This window comes from Eurosta solidaginis, chromosome 3 (assembly GCF_040869045.1).
Source record: "Eurosta solidaginis isolate ZX-2024a chromosome 3, ASM4086904v1, whole genome shotgun sequence".
NCBI lineage: Eukaryota > Metazoa > Arthropoda > Insecta > Diptera > Tephritidae > Eurosta > Eurosta solidaginis.
Genome location: NC_090321.1, coordinates 258,217,561 through 258,237,183, shown reverse-complemented (window position 1 = coordinate 258,237,183; position 19,623 = coordinate 258,217,561). Strand labels below are relative to the sequence as shown.

At 35.3% G+C, this 19,623-nt stretch overlaps 1 protein-coding gene across 10 annotated transcripts in view; it reads right to left on the bottom strand.

Moving 5' to 3' along the window:
- Positions 1-19,623, bottom strand: part of pk (prickle) — a 601,495-nt gene that overhangs the window by 3,941 nt on the left and 577,931 nt on the right. For all 10 annotated transcript variants that reach the window (XM_067776088.1, XM_067776090.1, XM_067776091.1 and 7 more), the window contains 2 exons: positions 14,003-14,131; positions 3,431-3,634 (listed from right to left, as the gene is read on the bottom strand). In XM_067776088.1, coding sequence (XP_067632189.1) covers positions 3,431-3,634; positions 14,003-14,131 — 333 coding nt within the window. The remainder of the gene's footprint in view (positions 1-3,430; positions 3,635-14,002; positions 14,132-19,623) is intronic.

Here is a 19,623-nt window from a genome sequence, read left to right as displayed (position 1 = left end):
TCACACAAATATTATATAGCTTGCTATAGGAATTTAAGCTAAGAACACATTAAAGGGGACTTTCTTACGAATGTTAATAATTTGAAAGCAAGACCTAGGAAAAGAATTTCTTACCATCGCTAGCTGACGAGAAGTCATTTCTTTCACATGCGATGCAAAGGGTGCTGTTACTTTCATGATACGATACTCCCGTATGCGAAATGAGCCAGCAACCGATATGTTCGAAAATGCATATTTAGGGCTTATGAAAGAGGAGGAAGCAAGCAAGAGTAAGAACGGTACTGAGACGGTAGACAAGCGAGAGAACGAGGGGAGGGATACAAGAATAGTGAGAAAGTAGAAGGCTGCTAGAGAGAAGCTGAGGGAAAAAGGGGAAGTAGTGAGATAAGAAACGCTTGGAAAAAACGGAAGATAAATATGATAGGGAGGGTGAGTAAAACAGATAGAGGATATAGTGAGAGAAAGTGGGTCTAAAAAGGGGGAGCAATTGAAATACGAGAAAGGATATAAGAGGAAAAGACCGAGGGATAGAGACTAATTGAAATATTTTTCAATTGCGATGGTAAAAAAGTTCGGGAAAGACAATGCCTGTCGGGTATGCCAGTAAAAATATAGGCAGTTCTCATTTATAGTAACTTCAATGGGACGTAGCTGTGAGGTAAAATAAACGAATTAATTTGTATCGATGACAATTGCACGCGGTGATGGCGTAAACAATGGTCTAAACAGTAATCGATTGTAGACCAGCAACTTTCTCATTTTACTTCTTTTGATCAACGCTAATAAATCTATAAATCTTATAAAATAAAGTCGCTAAATGCCATGTAAGCACATAACTTCACACAGAATACTCCGATTTTAAAACGGTTTTTTGCATTTGAAAGCTTAGCTACGTGAGATGGTACAGTTAAAATAATTTGAAGATATATATTATAGGGGCGTGGCAAATTGCCAAAATGTAGCAAAAAATCATAAAATTTTTGTTTACACAGCTATAACTCATAAACGGATGGATGGATTTCAAAAATTCTACTTTTCAGTAAAACTTTGAAATATTTACCTTCGATCTGCATCAAAAAAAATAAAAAATACTTGATTCCTTTCTTATATCAGCCAAATTGTTTAAACAAAAGTAACATTTTTATCAAAAAATGCGTATGTGTGTTTGTTCGCTGTGAACTGTGCGCGCTAATTGCTTTTGAGTGAGGCATGTAGCGACACATACATACGTACATATATAGCATTCGCTGCGTTATTTAACTTCGGGCGTAGGTTTATAGGTATGTATGGATGTACATCACTACATAGTATAAAACAAAGTCGCTTTTTCTGTCCCTATGTCCCTTTGAATGCTTAAACCTTCAAAATGAACATATTTGGCTGAAAATTGGTGGAGCGGTAGCTTAGAACCAGGAGGCAGGCATAGGCTAATTTTTATCCCGTTCTGGATAGGGTCTTGAGATCAAAACGTGGACGTGGGTAATCCTGGGATATGTTTGTACAATATGGGTATTGAATGAGTACTTTGATACGGGGTATTTTTCGTACCCGCGGGTAACTAGGGTCTCGAGATATAAGCAAAAACGTGGACGCGGGTACCCCTACAAAGTGTTTATACAATATGGATAATAAATGAAATCTGTTGATGAGTGCTTTAGTACAGGGTAGTTCTCATACCTATTTGTTAAGGGTCTCGAGATATAGGCCAAAACGTGCATCAGGGTAACACTAGGATTTGTTTTTACATTATGGGTATCAAATTGAAGCTGTTGATGAGCGCTTTAGTACAGAGTAATTTTATACCGCTGGGTGACTAGGGTCTCAGGATATAGGCAAAACCTGGTCCCGGATACCCCTAGAATGTGTGTGTAATATGGATATCAAATGAAAGTTGTTGCTGAGAGCTTTAAAGTAATTTTCATTGTGATATTCGATTTAGTTGCATTAACCTGGCAAAACTGATAAATGTGCATGCGAAGCCAAAATAAAGACATGAATTAATAATACCCACATAACTATTTACATACGTCCTATTCGATTTGCCTGGCAATAGGGGATGAAGAAGAATGGGAAAAACTTTAGAGAAGAGAAAAAAAAGAAGGAGGCTGAGAAAGAGATAGAGTGAGACGAAAATAGAGATAGATGTAGCGAAAATACGGAGGGAGGAGTGAATAAAAGGATTAAGAAAAAGTGAGGAGGGGGGGGATAGAGTTAGACGGAAAAAGCTTATTAAAATGTATGGAGATAGACCAAATTTAGGGCAGAACAACGTCTGACGGGTCTGCTAGTTATATAATATGATGAAGTTTGTTAACAGCTTCATCAGACTATTTGCACATTCCCCAGCGGGTTAAGGTTGTGTTATCGTCGAGTTACATATGTACAGTTAAATATCAAACCGATAAGTTATCGATAACACTCCGATAACAAATTGGTAGCACTAATAAGAAATTCAGAACTTTTCTAGATGAAATAATGGACATTTTTGATAACAAGACGAAACAATTTATTTAACAAATTAATAACTTTTTGATAATAAATCGATAATATTTAAAACAAGCGAAAGCTTTACCATGGTAAGTTTATAATTTTTCAGTTAATTATTTTAACAAACTTTGGTAACAAATTGATATCTTTCTGACACTAAACTGATAATTGGTATCTTTCGATAATAAATTTATATCTTTTCGGTGAATAAGCGATATGTTTTCGATTACATCGATCACATTTTGATAAACTATGGATAACTTTTCGAGAAATAATCGAATTCTTTTCGATAGTAAATCGATAATTTTTTGATAAGATATCGGTAGATTTTTGATACAAATAAAAAATCAGTGAGAACGGTGACGGAAGAAAGAAAGGAGTGTATCTTTGGAAATGTAAAGGTACGTCAACGGTAAAAAATATTTCTGAGACATAATGCAATATTACATACTAAGGTGACGTTTGTTTGGATCGCATTACAGAGAAAGGTATATCTTCATTCCGTAGAGTGACTTCTTAGAAACATTTAAGGAAGTGAGTATGGGTTTTTCGCCCCTACAGAAAGAAATGGTTTCCCTCGATAGTTCGACTGCAGTTTTTCCTAAAAATTTTACGAAATAGATGGATTTTTAGAGACGACAATATAAATGAATCGATATCCTTTGTGGCTTACAACTATAGTCTCTTCGCTTTTTTGGTTTAGAAACTAATCTTTTACGGGAATGCATCCATCACTTTTAGTATTATTTAAATATAAATATATTGCTAAAAAAATCAATATTTATCCTGCCGCAAATATCAACATCCAAAAATAATTCTATCTTATTTTATAATATGCATCATACTCCATCACATTTTTTCTTTTCTTATCACTTCCCTCCTTAGCCACAACCTAATAACAGTGAAATTCTTCAAACCAATCAATCATCATCTTCAAGCTTACCTCATCGCATGCAGAACAGCGCGGCTTCAATGTCTCCGCATGATGACGTCCACAATAGAGACGACCATCACGATGAAAATAAATGAGATCGACTAGCAATTCATGGCAAATACAACAAATAAAGCAACCCGGATGCCAAGACGTATTTGGACCCAAACGTGTGGCAAATACAGCAATATCGCCGGTGGAAATCAATTCGTCGCACTGAAATTAAGCAAACAAGAAGAAAATACAAAAAATTAGATTATTGAGAGGAAATGGAAAGTTTTAGTGTATGTGCATGGGTTATTCCATGTCAACAAATTCCTACGTTTGCATTTTCGATTTCAATGATATTGGGACATATTTTGTTCCACTCGAAAAAGGGTCTGTAATGTTTTCATCCAATCTATAAGCAGCTCTGAATTTTTTTAAAATTTTTGTTTTTTTTTGAATACAGAGTGCTCTCTCCTAACAGACACCTCTCATAAACGGACAATTTTTTCAGTACCAAAAAAATCCTTAAGCATTTTTTAAGTTTTTCCCTTTTGAGCGGACAACCCTCCCATAACAGGACGCGGACACTTGCTTTTTGCCCCAAAAGGTTTTTTAATTTCCCATAACCGGACAGCTTACAACACGTTTTTTTCATTTACCCTTTACCATATTCGTACATCTGTTGCTTATTTACTAATACGTGCATGGATGTAGGGGAATCCCCTAAATACGAAGAAACTGTTTTCAATACAGTAAAAAACATAAAAATGTATGTACCTATTGCATACACGTAGTTAGTATCTTCTTGTGTGTGTACGTATGTGAATCGCAATGCCTAAAGTAGTACTGAGTATTAAAGACAAAGTTAACCCTTCAAAAACGAGAGTACTCTATAAATAATGTAAGGAATACTCCTTTGGGAGTATAGGACTGCTCCAAATCTAATTTGTATTCATAAAAAAATGTGCTCCAATTAACATTGCGATGTCCTAGGAGAGGAGTAGGTGATCCCACTCTCGCTTTGTTTGTGAGTATTCCATAGATTACATACGTGAGAGTACTTTCCATAGTTGCCAAAGTAAAATTTTATTATTAGTTATTTGCATGCAATAGTTTATTTTTGGCAACTCTGTTCGATCGTCATCGTGTCGTGATCACTGTCGTTAAAAAACGAGCAATGATCGGATGATGGTGGTCCGCAAACGCATTGCAAAGGAGTATTGTTAGAGTACTCCAACATGAAGAAAATGGAACACGTAATCCAACAATTTTTGCAGGGAATGTCATTGAAATTCATAAGAAAGAAAAACTAAGTGTACGAGAGTTGGCAAAGAAATGTAAGATCAGCAAAACGCAAGCTGCTAGCATTATCAAAAACAAAGATAAAATTTTAAGGAGAGAAAAGGGAGTCTGCTGAAGCCCAAAGGCTTTAATATTGATAAATTGTGCTACGAATGGTTTGTGAAGGCTCGAAATAAGAGCATTCCTCTGTCAGGCACACTTGTAAGGAGCAAAGCTAAAAAAATTGCAGTGAGACTCAATTACGGCGATTTAAGTGCATCATCCGGCTGGATGGAAAGGTTCGAAACAAAAAACTAAAGGATTTTTCTTTAAATTACAGCGACCTTAGGGGTGTTGAACTGCTAACTGTCATTCAACTACATCTTCAAGATATTGAAATTAAAGGAAAAACTAGTCAAGCGAAAATTTCTGACTTTTTTAAATTATTTTGAAAGTTTTGTACACAAAACTTTATTCTTTAATTTATGAACAGAGCTTTATGAACCTCCTAACTCCGTCTTATTTGTATGTACTAATATTCTTGTTTTGGAAATAAAACTGTTTAAACATTCATCAATAATACTTTTCTCATAAGCGGACACCTCTCATAAGCGTACAAATTTGGCAGTCTCTTAGGTGTCCGTTTAAGAGAGAGTACACTTTCTTTTTTTTTAATAAATTTTAAAAAGTGTTGGAAATTGTCTAATAAGATAACTAATTCTAAAAAAATGTTAGCAATCATTATAAGGTGAAATATAAGACAAGGATTTAAATTTCTTTTTCTATTAGTTTATGAACACAAACAATTTTAAAATAAATATTTTATTAAAAAAATTCCGAAATTTTCAAAAGTTCATATTTTGCGATTGTAAGAAAAATATTTATGAAAGAAAATCAAAAAACCTCCCTCGAGGTGCACAAATTTCAGCGAAATCCTTGAATCAAAATCCATTTTTTGCTTGACTTGGCATGGAATGCCCCATATTTTCAAATGAACTGTTTCCTATGTGGAAGGCGTATTGAATACAATACGTCTGGATATGTTTTTTTTTTCAACGATGATCAATGGCAGCATCCAGGGAGATTAAATCGCCTGTTGTTTTCAAATCAGCACTGACTTTTTGGGCTGCATACCACATTTAAAGTCCTAGACTTAAATCTCTTGAAAAGCAACATTAAAATACTTTAGAAAATGTTTTTCTAAGCCTATCGGCCGTAGTTTGGCAAACAATTTGAGCGTATTTCTATCATTAAAATTATCTGCCTTGGAGATCTTGTTAGGAGTAGACATAATACATGTTGGGCAGTTCAACCAATTTGTTGGAAAAATTAAAAAGTAGCACTACGCTAATTCGAAGAACAGCTTCGCCCAAATCATCTCAGAGGTATAAAGAGCCTTGTATTTTTTTTTTTGTTGAAATAGGGTATTCTGTCTTAATGTGTGGAGTCCGGTGTTAGGCGGACATTTTGATTGCCTGATCTGTGCAGCGTCTTCCAAGTGAAGGTCTCCACTATAAAGGTATTTTAAATTCTTTTTTTTGAGATTTTTTTCATAGTGCTGATTCCCAATTCGAAGAAGTTCTGCGCAGTCTCAAATTCTAATCCTTGAATAATAACATGGCTTTCAAGGAGCCAATGCGCCGATTGCTTCTATGGTGACAACGGGTACTTTCTCGTGTCCTCATTAATCGCAAGACTCACTTTTTTGCCTCTACCCAATGCAGATAAGATTGAACTCGTGGTGCGTTTGACAAACCCAACTAAAGCACAAAGATATGTTTCAGCAATTAGTTGCCCCGCATTAAGTTAAAAAGTCTCCTTCATTGCTTTCGAACAACCCGAAGAGTCGTTCCTAATTCCGGCAGAGCTCGAGGGGTTATCTATTGACAACTCGAAAGTGATAAAAACGTTTATAATTTGAAATTACTTAATAACACCCCATTAAATTTTTTTTGTTAGATATGTATATATGCACATCGTCAGCTTTTGAGTAGTTCATTGATTATAACGTTCTGGTATTAACATACTAGTCAGTTTTAGAATGGTCCATTGATTATAACTTTGTGGTGTTATTCATACTAGTTAGTATTTGAATAATTTATTCGACTAAAATATCGTCTGTCAGACTCGGGGAAATGTGCGAATGATTTCTGTAGCCAATTTGCAATGCATACTTCAGTTGACGATGCTAGATATAGCCCAAATCAAGTGGCACATAAACACAAGCATGACGAGTCGACCCTCACCGTTACCTCAATAGAGGTTAAAGAAGCTATTGAAATGCCCAAGCCTTCCATATCAATAGTCCTATACCGAAAACCTATGCCGATGCCAAAACACCTTGGCCTTGGGCATTAGCAGCCTATCATATTTTTATACTTATCGTTAAAAGCTTTTGCCATTCTAAAATAACGGAGAATGACGAGCAAGGATAAACCCACTACCAAAGACCAGAAACCCAGCCAGTATCTACCGATATTACCCCTTTAGTCATTAACGAAAATGTTTAAAGCCGTTATGATTCCCTCATTTAAACGAAATTCTTCGGTTATCCATCCATCAGCATAACTTCCGTAAAGTGCATATCACTACCACAGTTCTGAACTCCCTTAACACTCATTATAGGGTGGTGCTACTTCAGCTTGGCCTGTTTTGACACAGTCAACCACAATTGGTTCGTTCCTTTTCCGATAGATAGCTGGATAATTTATTGAATATTGCACTGCGACCATTGGTCTATTGTGCCCTCACCTCCTTCACAGCACCTCAGCCAAACCGACTTCCTTGATGAACCCTGGCAGTTGTCTTGACTTGAGGGATGTAATGTGGGAATATTCTGGCCATGGTGAGCCCATAAACTTAGCCCTGCGTCTCGAGTTTGCGTCGTATTCCAGGAGGATATCGTCCGCCATCTCCGCTGATCGATTACAAAATCGGCATGTGTTATTCCGTTAGTGTTTAGTTTTTATACTCAGCTGAGCAGAGCTCACAGTGTATATTAACTTTGTTCGCATAACGGTAATCCGTAACGGCATAAACTAATCGAGATAGATATGTAACGGCATAAACCAATCGAGATAGATATAGACTTCTATATATCAAAATGATATGGGCGAAAAAAGAAATTCATTTAGCCAAGTCGGTCCGTCCGCCCGTCCGTCCGTAAACACGATAACTTGAGTAAATTTTGAGGTATCTTGATGAAGCTTGGTATGTAGGTTCCTAGGCGCTCATCTCAGATCGCTATTTAAAATGAACGAAATCGGACTACAACCACGCCCACTTTTCCAATATCGAAAATTTCGAAAAACCGAAAAAGTGCGATAATTCATTACCAAAAACGGATAAAGCGATGCAGCTTGGTAGATGCCTTGACCTTATGACGCAAAATAGAAAATTAGTAAAATTTTGGACAATGGGCGTGTCACCGCCCACTTTTAAAAGAAGGTAATTTGAAAGTTTTGCAAGCTGTAATTTCGCAGTCGCTGAAGATATCATGATGAAATTTGGCAGGCACGTTCCTCCTATTACTATATGTGTACTAAATAAAAATTAGCAAAATCGGATGACGAGCATGCCCACTTAAAAAAAATTTTTTTTAAAAGCAAATTTTAACCAAAAATTTAATATCTTTACAGTATATAAGTAAATTAAGTCAACATTCAACTCCAGTAATGATATGATGCAACAAAATACAAAAATAAAAGAAAATTTTAAAATGGGCGTGGTTCCGCCCTTTTTCATTTATATCATCTAGAATACTTTTAAGGCCATAAGTCAAACAAAAATTTACCAATCCTTGTGAAATTTGGTAGGTGTATAGACTCTATGACGGTAACTGTTTTCTGTGAAAATGGGCGAAATCGGTTGAAGCCACGCCCAGCTTTTATACACAGTCGACCGTCTGTCCTTCCGCTCGGCCGTTAACATGAAAACTTGAGCAAAAATCGATATATCTTTACTAAACTCAGTTCATGTACTTATCTGAGCTCATTTTATCTTGGTATGAAAAATGGCCTAAATGCGAATATGACCACGCCCACTTTTCGATATCGAAAATTAAGAAAAATGAAAGAAGTGCCATAATTCTATACCAAATACGAAAAAAGGAATGAAACATGGTGATTGGGTTGGTTTATTGACGCAAAATAGAACTTTAGAGAAAACTTTATAAAATGGGTGTGAAAAAGTTCTGCAGGGCGAAATCAAAAGCCCTTTAAATCTTGGCAGGAATACTGTTCGCGGTATGACATATATAAATAAATCAGCGGTACGCGACAGATGATGTTCTGGGTTACCCTGGTCCAAATTTTTGGTCGATATCTCGAAAACGCCTTCACATATACAACTAAGGCCCACTCAATTTTCAAACACTCATTAACACCTTTCATTTGATACCCATATCGTACAACACACGTTCTAGAGTCACCCCTCGTCCACCCTTATTGCAATATCTCGAAAAGGCATCCACCTATAGAACTAAGGCCCACTCCCTTTTAAAATACTCATTAACACCTTTCATTTGATACCCATATCGTACAACACACATTCCAGAGTCACCCCTGGTCCACCTTTATGGCGATATCCTGAAATTCCGTCCACCTATAGAACTATGGCGCACTCCCTTTTAAAATACTTTTTAATACCTTCCATTTGAAACCCATGTCATACAAACACATTCCAGGGTTACCCTAGGTTCATTTTGCTAAATGGTGATTTTCCCTTATTTTGTTTCCAAAGCTCTCAGCTGAGTATGTAATGTTCGGTTACACCCGAACTTAATCTTCCTTACTTGTTATATATACATATGTACGTATTTTTATTCAAATTTATTCCAAAGTATAATGTATTGAAGTGATAAATTTTAAAGTGATATATGTATCTATATATAGACATACTTTTATATATATGTGAAATATAATGAATAAAATGAATTTTATCTAATTTATCAATTTTCAAGTAATTGTTCAACCTGACTAGAACTAGTATATGCACTAGTAGGATGCTGATTGAAATATCGACTAGTATGTCAACTGGTATTACAATGATGCACAGACTGAGTAGTATGCCAACTGGTATGTTGATGTTGAATACACTAACTAGTATGTCAGTTGGTATGATATTGATGTATATAATAACTAGTATGCCATCTGGTAAAATGCCGGCGCAAAAGCTGACTAATATGTTCGTTGGTATGATGCTGATGCAGAGACTGACAATTGATATTTCGCCGTGTTAAAAATACCAGTTGCTTATATGGGAAAATTATAGAACTCATACTAGTTGGGATTTTTGACAACTTGTATTCTAGTTGGTGTGACTGCAGGGTTTTGATACCTTTGAGTAATACTCCAAGACTTAAAGTTACACAAGATTTCTTTGTTTAGCGTTACTTAACACTTAAACAAAAACAAAGGCAATGCAAATCGTATTAAGGCTTAAGTTTGTTTATGCAATCCAAAAGGCACACTGTTGTGTTTTGTATATATATACACCGTTATTTATATATTGACGTGTAAGTGCCATTGAGTTAAGTTTCTTATTTACTTAGTTTGTCTTTAACACGTTTTGTTGTCGCAAGTTAAGTGACAGTGACAAGGCATTGCTACGCGTTGTCCTGTGTCAATGCCAATGTCAATGACAGTCAAATAGATAAATAACTAAATTGTTGTTGCAGTTACGTGCATTTTATAAGCATGTGAAATTCGACTTTACTGATGTGTACGCACTTAAGTTCACCGAATGCATTGACTTATTGAATTTGGCTAATTGCGTTTGGTATGTTGTTGTAAAAAGGCTAACGTAAGAAGTGAAGCAGCGATATGAAGGCATTCACTTTTCGTGACTGATGAGGCGTAAAAGTGTTTACCATTAAAGATACCTTAGCTTTAATGGAAGCAAGTCTTTTCATGGCATTAAATATTTTTAAATTTGAGTAGCCAGACTTCTATATGACATGAAACAGAGAATTATAGAGCAGATAGAAAGCGTTTTCGAACAAACTTTCTTCCACACACAAGATTTCAATACACGAAAACAATGAATGAATGTATCCAAGTTGCTAACAAAATATTTTTGAAAACCAAACGGAAAACCGCATTAGATACATGGATTTATGTTATATATATAACTCCGCTCTCTTGGCAAATACGAGAAGTATTTTAGTTGTAGGCTTGTCCTCCCGAGAGCAGAATACGAACACACAACTTGATCAACCGTTTTTTCATATCTCTCTTTCTGATGATGCCCAATTTGTATCTGACGCCAGAAGGCAATGTTCAGTGGCTATGCCCATCATAAGGCTTCAATTTTCTCTTTTTAGAGATGCGAGCAATTTCGAAAGTCCAATATCGTAGGATTTGCACTTGATTTTAGAAAAATTACACCCCACGCTTCCACACCTTTTCTACCTGATTGATCATATGCAACTCCTGTCTACGTTTTATCTCTTTCAAGCGGAATGGGACGTCTGCCTTATATTCATAAAGTGAGGAGACTTTTAAGATTCATGCGGAACCGTATTATACGGGCGAATTCACCTAGCCATGGTGCTTTTGAATTGGAATCTAGAGAAGATTTATCTTCCAAAAGAAAGGAGAATGTAATATCAAATTGTACGTAACAGCTGATACAATATCTCTTACTGATATAAGAGTAAAGACAATGTTAGATGCCTTAGCGGTATAATTTTTACAGATCAGTAAAAGCTTCAGCACGACGCAAATTGTAAGAGAAGCTCGGCCTTAGATCTCTTCGTAGGTTATCGCGCCTTTCATTTTTTTTATTTTTTTTTTTAATTCCGGTAACAAGCACTATTAAGGTAACATCTAGGCCATCACGCACAAGCAGGGTCACCTTTGTTGTATATTAGGTGGAGCCAACATAAATTCTTATCTGGAGCCATGCGCTCGTCGGAACGCATTTAGAATAGGAGCTGATGCATGATGTGGCGGCCGCCGTGGTATGGTAGTATCGTGCTCCGCCTACTACATCAAAGATCCTGGGTTCAAGCCAGGGGTAAAGCAACATCGAAAATTTAGAAAAAAGTTTTGGCAATTGGAGAAAAAATTTTCTAAGCGAGGTCGGCCCTCGGAAGTAATTTGGCAAACACTCCGAGTGTATTTCTGCCATGCAAACCTTCTCAGTTAAAATTTATCTACCTTGCAGGTGCCGTTCGGCGACGGTATAAAACTTTAAGGTCCCGTCCCGGCAATTTGTAGGAAAAATGAAAAGGAGTACGACGCAAATTGGAAGAGAAGATCGACCTCAAACTTATCCATGGTAAATTGCACTAAGAATTATGTTTTATATTAGGTATCTGAATGAATATGCGCAAAAACGAATGATGGTGACGCATATTCCTCCCAGCGGGTTAGGGTGCTTAGAATATACCCATATATGACTATCAACATCGATAACACTCCCCAAGGCTTTCGGGGAGTATCTTTATAGCTACAACAACAACAACAACAACGGTCATGCTGGCGTTGATACTTCACCTAAAAACATACCTTCCGTCAATTACTGTCTTATATCTAAGATTAGCCAAAGTACTTTTTCGATTGTTTGTCAAATCAAGGTCAATTCCATAGATTGTATCTAAAACTTAATCCAAAACTATATTTAAAAATTATTTTAAGATTTTGTATGTATATACAAAACTAACAATAGTAAGGAGGTTATTGACTAGGAGCCCTGCGAATCATGGCATGTCACATTATGATCTTTCAATCGATTTAACAAACGAGTTTCGACTGCCTTCATAGAGTTCGTAGGTGAATTAGCTACGACCAACATCAGATTCGGTAATTAATCAAAATACAAGACTACACAATTAATGAAAACACATATAACTCGAGTTAATTCAATCACCTAACTGTAATCTCTTGCTTAGAACAACAAGTAAGGGTGTCTAAGTTCGGGTGTAACATGTAAACATTATATACTCAGCGTGAGTTTCAATTGTACAGTTCATTTCAGATAAATTACTTTTTCAAATTTTGTTACAAGGAATTTATATTTTCCGAGGCTCTATAAATGTTGTGTAATGCTTGATCGGAATAGGGGCGTAACATCGTGCATTTAAAAAAAAATGTCTCCCAATTTCGTCTTACAATAAAACTTGGTAAGTGAAATATCTTTGATACAAAATTTTTTTTCGTTAAGTCTACGACCCTTTTAGAAATCCTATATATATAATAGTGGGCGTGGTCTTTAACCCATCCCGTAAATTTTTACTAGAAATATTTCCTGCCAGAAGGAAAATAAGTGCACCCAATCTTATTACGATCCGTTTATTTTTCTTTGATTTATGGCTCCCGAAACATAGAAAATTGCTTGGTAAAAAAGGGGTGGTGACTCTCATTTTCAAAAATTTAAATTTTTTTGCTTTTTGTTGCTGTAATTCCACCTGGGAACTGAAACACCATTGATAAAAAATCGATTTTGCAAAGATATAGCTTATTTTATTCAGCCACGACACTTTTAAAAATCTTTTATATTTCGTAAATTTTTCTTAGAAGCATTCTTTATAGTAAGCGCAACCTCTTTGCCGAATTTTGATATGATAGGTTTAACGGTTTTTTAATTACAATTAATACTATTTGTGAAATTGATTTTATCACAAGTGGGTGGTGCCACGCCCATTTTCAAAAAGTTTTTAAAATTCTTATCAAGAATCTCAATATTAGTCCAACCATCAAACTTCCAAGTTACAATAGAACTTTATATTTACTTAATAATCAGGTTTTTTGTATTTTCCAAAATATTATATATTTAAAAAATGGGCGTGGTTATAGTCCGATTTCGCTCATTTTCAATACCAATCTATTTTGGATAAGCCAGATGAGGCTTTATACGGAATTTGGTGAAGATATCTCAATATTTACTAAAGTAATCGTGTAACGGATATATGATGATTTTGATATATGGAAGTCTATATCTATCTCGATTCCTTTACACCTGTACAACCAACCGTTATCCAATCAAAGTTAATATACTTCGTGTACAAAGCACGCTGAGTATAGCAAGTATGCACTATATAAAAATTACATATTACATCACTTCTATTTGATATCTTTTTCTGAATGTCAAGTAAGTTACTTCCATCAAACAAACTTGTCTTAAACAAATTACACTTAAAGCTGCTTGAATAGCTTGAGCTAAGAGATCAAACGGTGTGATAGCCTGACGCAACCTAACCAGAGCAGCTTTGCACATGTTATTCTTCTTTAAAATATATTTTATTACAATTGTTTGTATGTAGCTACTTGTATTTTTTAATTTAAAACGATTCTGATGAAAAGTAATACTTACGCCATCACATGGGCGAGCGCTCATCAACTGTCTGACATTACCACGTCCGAGAGCATCACGTTTACGTTGTGTTGAGAATAGGCGAAGCTCCTTGCGTTCCTCATCCGTCAATGAGTGACAGTAACGAACCTACAAATAAACGATAAATAACAATAAAAAAAAAAAAATTAAATACTCATCATGATGTGTTAAGTTTTGTTGAGAGTGGTGAGAGGAGTGGACTTATAAAAGTTCGACAAATTAAATGAATGAATAAACAAAATTTTCGAATATCTGCATATGCCCATAATAGATATTCCTTGAGTTTTCTATTTTCAAAGCATTAATTGTTACTGAAATTAAAAAACATTGTTACTGACATTAAAACCTAAATTCACTACGGTATGTTACCAGGGACGGAAACTGTTATTCCTTTAATAATATAATTCCTTGCAAAACTATTAATTTTGGCCATTTAGTTTGGATCAAGATAAAAATTATTTTCGAATTTTTATTTGTTGAGTCCGATAGAACTAGTTAAACTCGGATTTTTAAAAATAAAAGTCCGGAAATAAAAGTTAAATCCAGACTTTTATTTTTTGCTTAATTCGGATAAGCCGTTTCTTTGTTATCAAGCCGGACTTTTATTTTGGCCTTAAAAAATAAAAGTCTGGATTTAACTTTTATTTCCGGACTTTTGTTTTTAAAAATCCGAGTTTAACTAGTTCTATCGGACTCCAAAACTAAAAATACAGATTTTACTTTTATACATATATGGACTTTTATGGGAAAAGTTCGAAAAATAAAAGGGATGCATGATTCGAGATGATATTGCTTTAGGGATACCTGGGAACTCAAACATTTTCACCTAGGACAATTTTTTGACCAAGACTTTTTCGACTCCGAAAAAAATAATTATTATTTTCCGTCCCCCTGTATATTACACTATCTTGCGAGTTATTCGTAACATCTACGCAGCACAGCTTTCAAAGCTGGTCGAAGAATTCTGGTGAATAATCGCTCAATTTTCATTTAGTATTATACTTTCAAAAATATTGGATCTGAAATTTTTTGATTTGATTTTGATCAAAAGTTGACTGATAAAGTCAATAACAAAAGACATAGAGTTTTGCCCGAAGTTGGTTGAGAAATAACTTATTTCGCACACTATTTGGAGTCATAACGTTCACATATTGTGAAAACGTCTGCCCTGCATAACAACTCCATTGCATATCTAGTTCTGACCGGAATATAAAACGTTCAATGAGTTTCTATATGGCTTTGTAAGCATTCATGCCTAGTTTTCTGTGCTAAGAAATACATCTGCTCTTATAATTAGTCGGTTGCTTTTTATACCTTTCATGAAAATGAAATGGTATATTAACTTCGTCACGAATCTCAAAATTGTAAGTCCTTAAAGGAAAATAGATAGACCCACCATTAAGTATAACGAAATTATCAGAATGAAGAGCTGAGTTGCCATGAGTTGTTAAGGCATGTCCGTCTGTCTGTTTTTATGCAAACTCAGTCCCTTGATTTTTGAGATATCTTTATAAAATTTGGTGAGCGGGTATATTTAGGTGTCCAATTATAAGTTTGTTGGAAGCGGTCGGATCGGACCACTATTCAGATAAGAAACTTTTCGCAATTTCTGCCCCATTTTAACAGCTAGAGGCTTCAAATTTCACCAAATGCTTTCGTATATAGCATATATTGTTGTCTGAAAAAATTATAGAGAGGTCGTATATATAGTATATACCCAATATAAACTGTCTTTTCTGGCCCCTTTTTTATGGCTAGAAGCATCAAATTTCATCAAATATTTACGCTTACGTCATATATTGTTGAAATAAGTGATTAGTGATCATAGTTTTTATATGCAGACCACAAAAAACGTGAAACTGCATCCTCACACAAATCACCTACATATCTTTTATTTTTATTTATCTTAAAAATCGACAATATGATGCTTACACATCCCGAAAGAGGCTGAGTTGTGATTTCCAAATTTCTTTTGCAGTTATATTATTAACTTTAACATGATTTTTATTTAAATTCGTCTACAACTTCATTTAGACGGCTTTCGCCAATTGGAGTGAAATCAATAGTTCATCGTAGGAAACGTCTCTTAAAGTTAGTAAAAAATAATGTGCGTCTCTCGTTTTAAAGGATTGCGGTTTAAGGTTTCGAAATGTCATTTTTATGTCTTAACAACTTTCTAACCAATAACAAGTAGAACTCTATGAGTATCCTGTGAAACTTTTCCGCATGCACGACTTTCATCTCGTTTTCAGCTATCGAAATGAAATAATTGAAAACAATGTCTAGAATGCTCGATAGGCTAGTTGAGGAGTAAAGCTTAAAGTCACTAAGGAAGAAGGTTGGTGGTGGCTAGTGGTAGAACAAAGCGTGTACCGAGTGAATAGTATCTGTAAGGTATCTAATGTATAGACATTTTACCTCCATACTTTTCGGCGATATTTTACAGTATTAATAATCTAAAAGTTTAAGTTCAACAAAGTACAGTTCATTAGCACGATAACTTGGGAAAAAAATTGAATTCAAAATATCGTGGATGATGCACACGAAGCTACTAATCCACCTTTCACTTAAAACGACTTTTTTTAAATGGTGGAGACGTTTTCTGCACATGGTGGTAAAAGAAAAGTATGTGTTTATTGTCCATAGTCACTATTTTTTATCCAGAATCACTAAAATTTTCTACAAAAAAGCTGCTAAAACTATTGCAAAAACTTAACACATATTTTTTTGATTTTTTTTTTAAAGTTCGGAAAAAATGCTATAAATCATCTAAACTTTTCTTGTGCATTAAAATTTGATGCCCTTAATATTTTTTGAAAAAAAAAACGTAAGAAAAAAAAATTACTTTCGACACATTGTATAATCCGTTCATATTTCGGTCACTTATTTTGCATAGGAAGGGTGCATTTACTGACAATATTTACACCAACTAATGATGGATTTTGGATATATCAAGTTTTTCGAGTGGGAACACTTCACGTGAAAAGTCTCATATATGAGCGAACACAGCTAGGTATATAATATACCCGAAGTACTCCTTTGGATCGAGTATAGTCGATACCTTTTACTGAGTTTTGAGTACTAGCATTGATACTTTGATCCGAGTACCGGTAGCTATACGTTTTTGTTTTTTAAAGTTCTATCACTATTGGTGGCCAAATGCAGACAGAAGAATAAGAAACTGCAAATTTCGATATTTTTTCCGCAAGCTAATGTTTGGCACGAAAAATTATTTATGCGAAAGCTGCAAAATTTCTTTTCGAAGCTAGAGTCCACCACTAGACGTTAACACATGCAGCCCTGTATGTCAGAAACGCGTATAAGTGCATTGTTAAACACCTATCTTAGATTTTAAAAATATAATTTTTGGAGCAAATCAATAAAAACTAGAGCTTACGTTTTCTTCTCGAACACAAGCGAGATTTTCGAGACCTGGAAATCGAAAACTCGACTTCTCGCAGGATTCCCGTGTCTCGAAGTACTCGTAAATCTTGTGAGCTTCTCGACATACATTTAATTGCTGTATGAACAGTATTTATACACTTGGTTTTTTTTACTTGTGAATTTTTTTTTGATTATATTGCTTTCAAATAACATTTAACTCAAAACATGTTTATTATACATATAATTTTGCTCACAATATTTCACTTTTTTTAACGAGACATCGAGAACACGGCTTCTCGACTTTCCATTCTCGCGAGATTCTCGAATCTCGAAATACTCGTAATACTCGCGAGCTTCTCGACTTTCAATTCAGTCACTGCATTGGCAGTACTCTATAAATTTCGGTGATTTTGGTTGTGGTTTTGTGGAAATTTTCGCTTGTGCTCCAGAAGAAATCGTAAGCTCTATATAAAACAGCCAATGAATTGATTAAATTGATTGTCGAGAAGCTCGCGAGCCTTACGAGTTATTCGAGAATCTCGGGGGAAGGTGAGAGTCGCGAGAAATCTCTTCTCGAACAAGTTGAGAAATCGTAAGCTCTAAAAAAAACACAATCTTTGAATACAATTTTTTTTATACTTTTCGAACTTTTATTATTCCCCATTCTTCTGTATATATTACATGCACGTAAAAAAAGTGGTGAGTTAAATAATTTGGTGGTCGGTTGTCAAGTATTTATTTGAAAACTTGAAATTCTTTGTTCACTTGCATTGAAAATTGTTTCTGGGAAATAGGTGTAGTCACGGAGGGTTGAGATCAATGACAGTCAACTACTCATACTGTAGGTACAATGTCATCTTACTGACTTCGAGAATTCAAAAGTATTTTGTTAGTGTGTGTGGCATGAAATGATGCATTTGGCTGTTGATGCTCAATTTTTATAGAGCAATGAAAATGCGTTCTGCGCCCACTTTCATTATTACACACGCCAGTCATTGATGCTGTGAACATTTCATGTGTCTCAGATGGTGGTAAGTCATTCGTATGGCATTTGTGGCATGTACCATGGTGCTGACGACGTGCTTTTGAATAATGGTAATCATTTTATTTCGCGTAACTTGGTGAATTGCAGCAGAAGTAGCAGTACCAGTAGCAAAAGCAGCTGCCACATAGACTGCAGAAGAGTGCAACACCAATAGTTTACTATTCGGCTGAGTGATCGCCGTCTACATCTCTGTGTATTTGCTTGAGTGCTCGTCTAAATGACTAACTGCGTTTTTGCGTTCCAACTTCTTTCTGTTTGTTTGTTATATGCAAATTTTATGCAAAAACAAAACTTAAATCAAAGTTTGAGTGGAATCAGAGATTTTATAACCAGTTGCATTGCCTCACAAAGAAATGAACAAAATAATATGGATTGGTCTGCTTAAGGCGGTACTGATATGAGATGGTCGGCATGTCTATCATTGTGAATGATGACTAAGTGTGATATCTTCTACATAAACGTCAAAATTCCAAAGTGATTGGATCACCTGATTTGTAATTGAGTATCGCTGTCTCATTCTGTATCTCTTTCTATCACCCGCTGAAGATAGGCGCCGCCATATTGAACAGCCTGTCAAAACGCTGAAAAGTAGCCATATTGAACAGCCTGTCAGGCATTTGACAGATAAGATAACACACTTTGTCATCATTCACAATGATGTCTATGTGCCTTATGTGTATGAGCCAGAGGTGGTACAAATTGCTGGGATAAATCGAAGTTGGTCGCAATATCCACCATAATACTTAAATAAATAAATTAATAAAGACTTGGCACGAGTTACCTCCGAAGAGGTTTAGGCACTTCGAATTTGATGGCAAAAGTGAGTAACTTTCCGTTCTTCCGTTCAAGCGGTTTTGCCCGTCTTGAATATTTAGGCTGACACCAGAACTTACTTCTTTGTAGAGGAGAAATTTTATTTGAGGTCGCAACCGATGGTGTGGTCGACCATTTCAATCATACGTGCAGAACGGCATTTTGTTTTTCTAAACCATAGGAGTGAATCACAAATGAAGGAATGGACTAAAAACTTAAGACCGGGTAATATGAGCCTATTTAAGAGGAAAATGTTGACTAAGCAACTGCTGGTCTGGCAGCTTTACAAAATAAGTTGGTGTATGATTTTGAATTTGGAATCGGAGGAAATAAGTTCCGATCCCAATTTTTCTCCTTG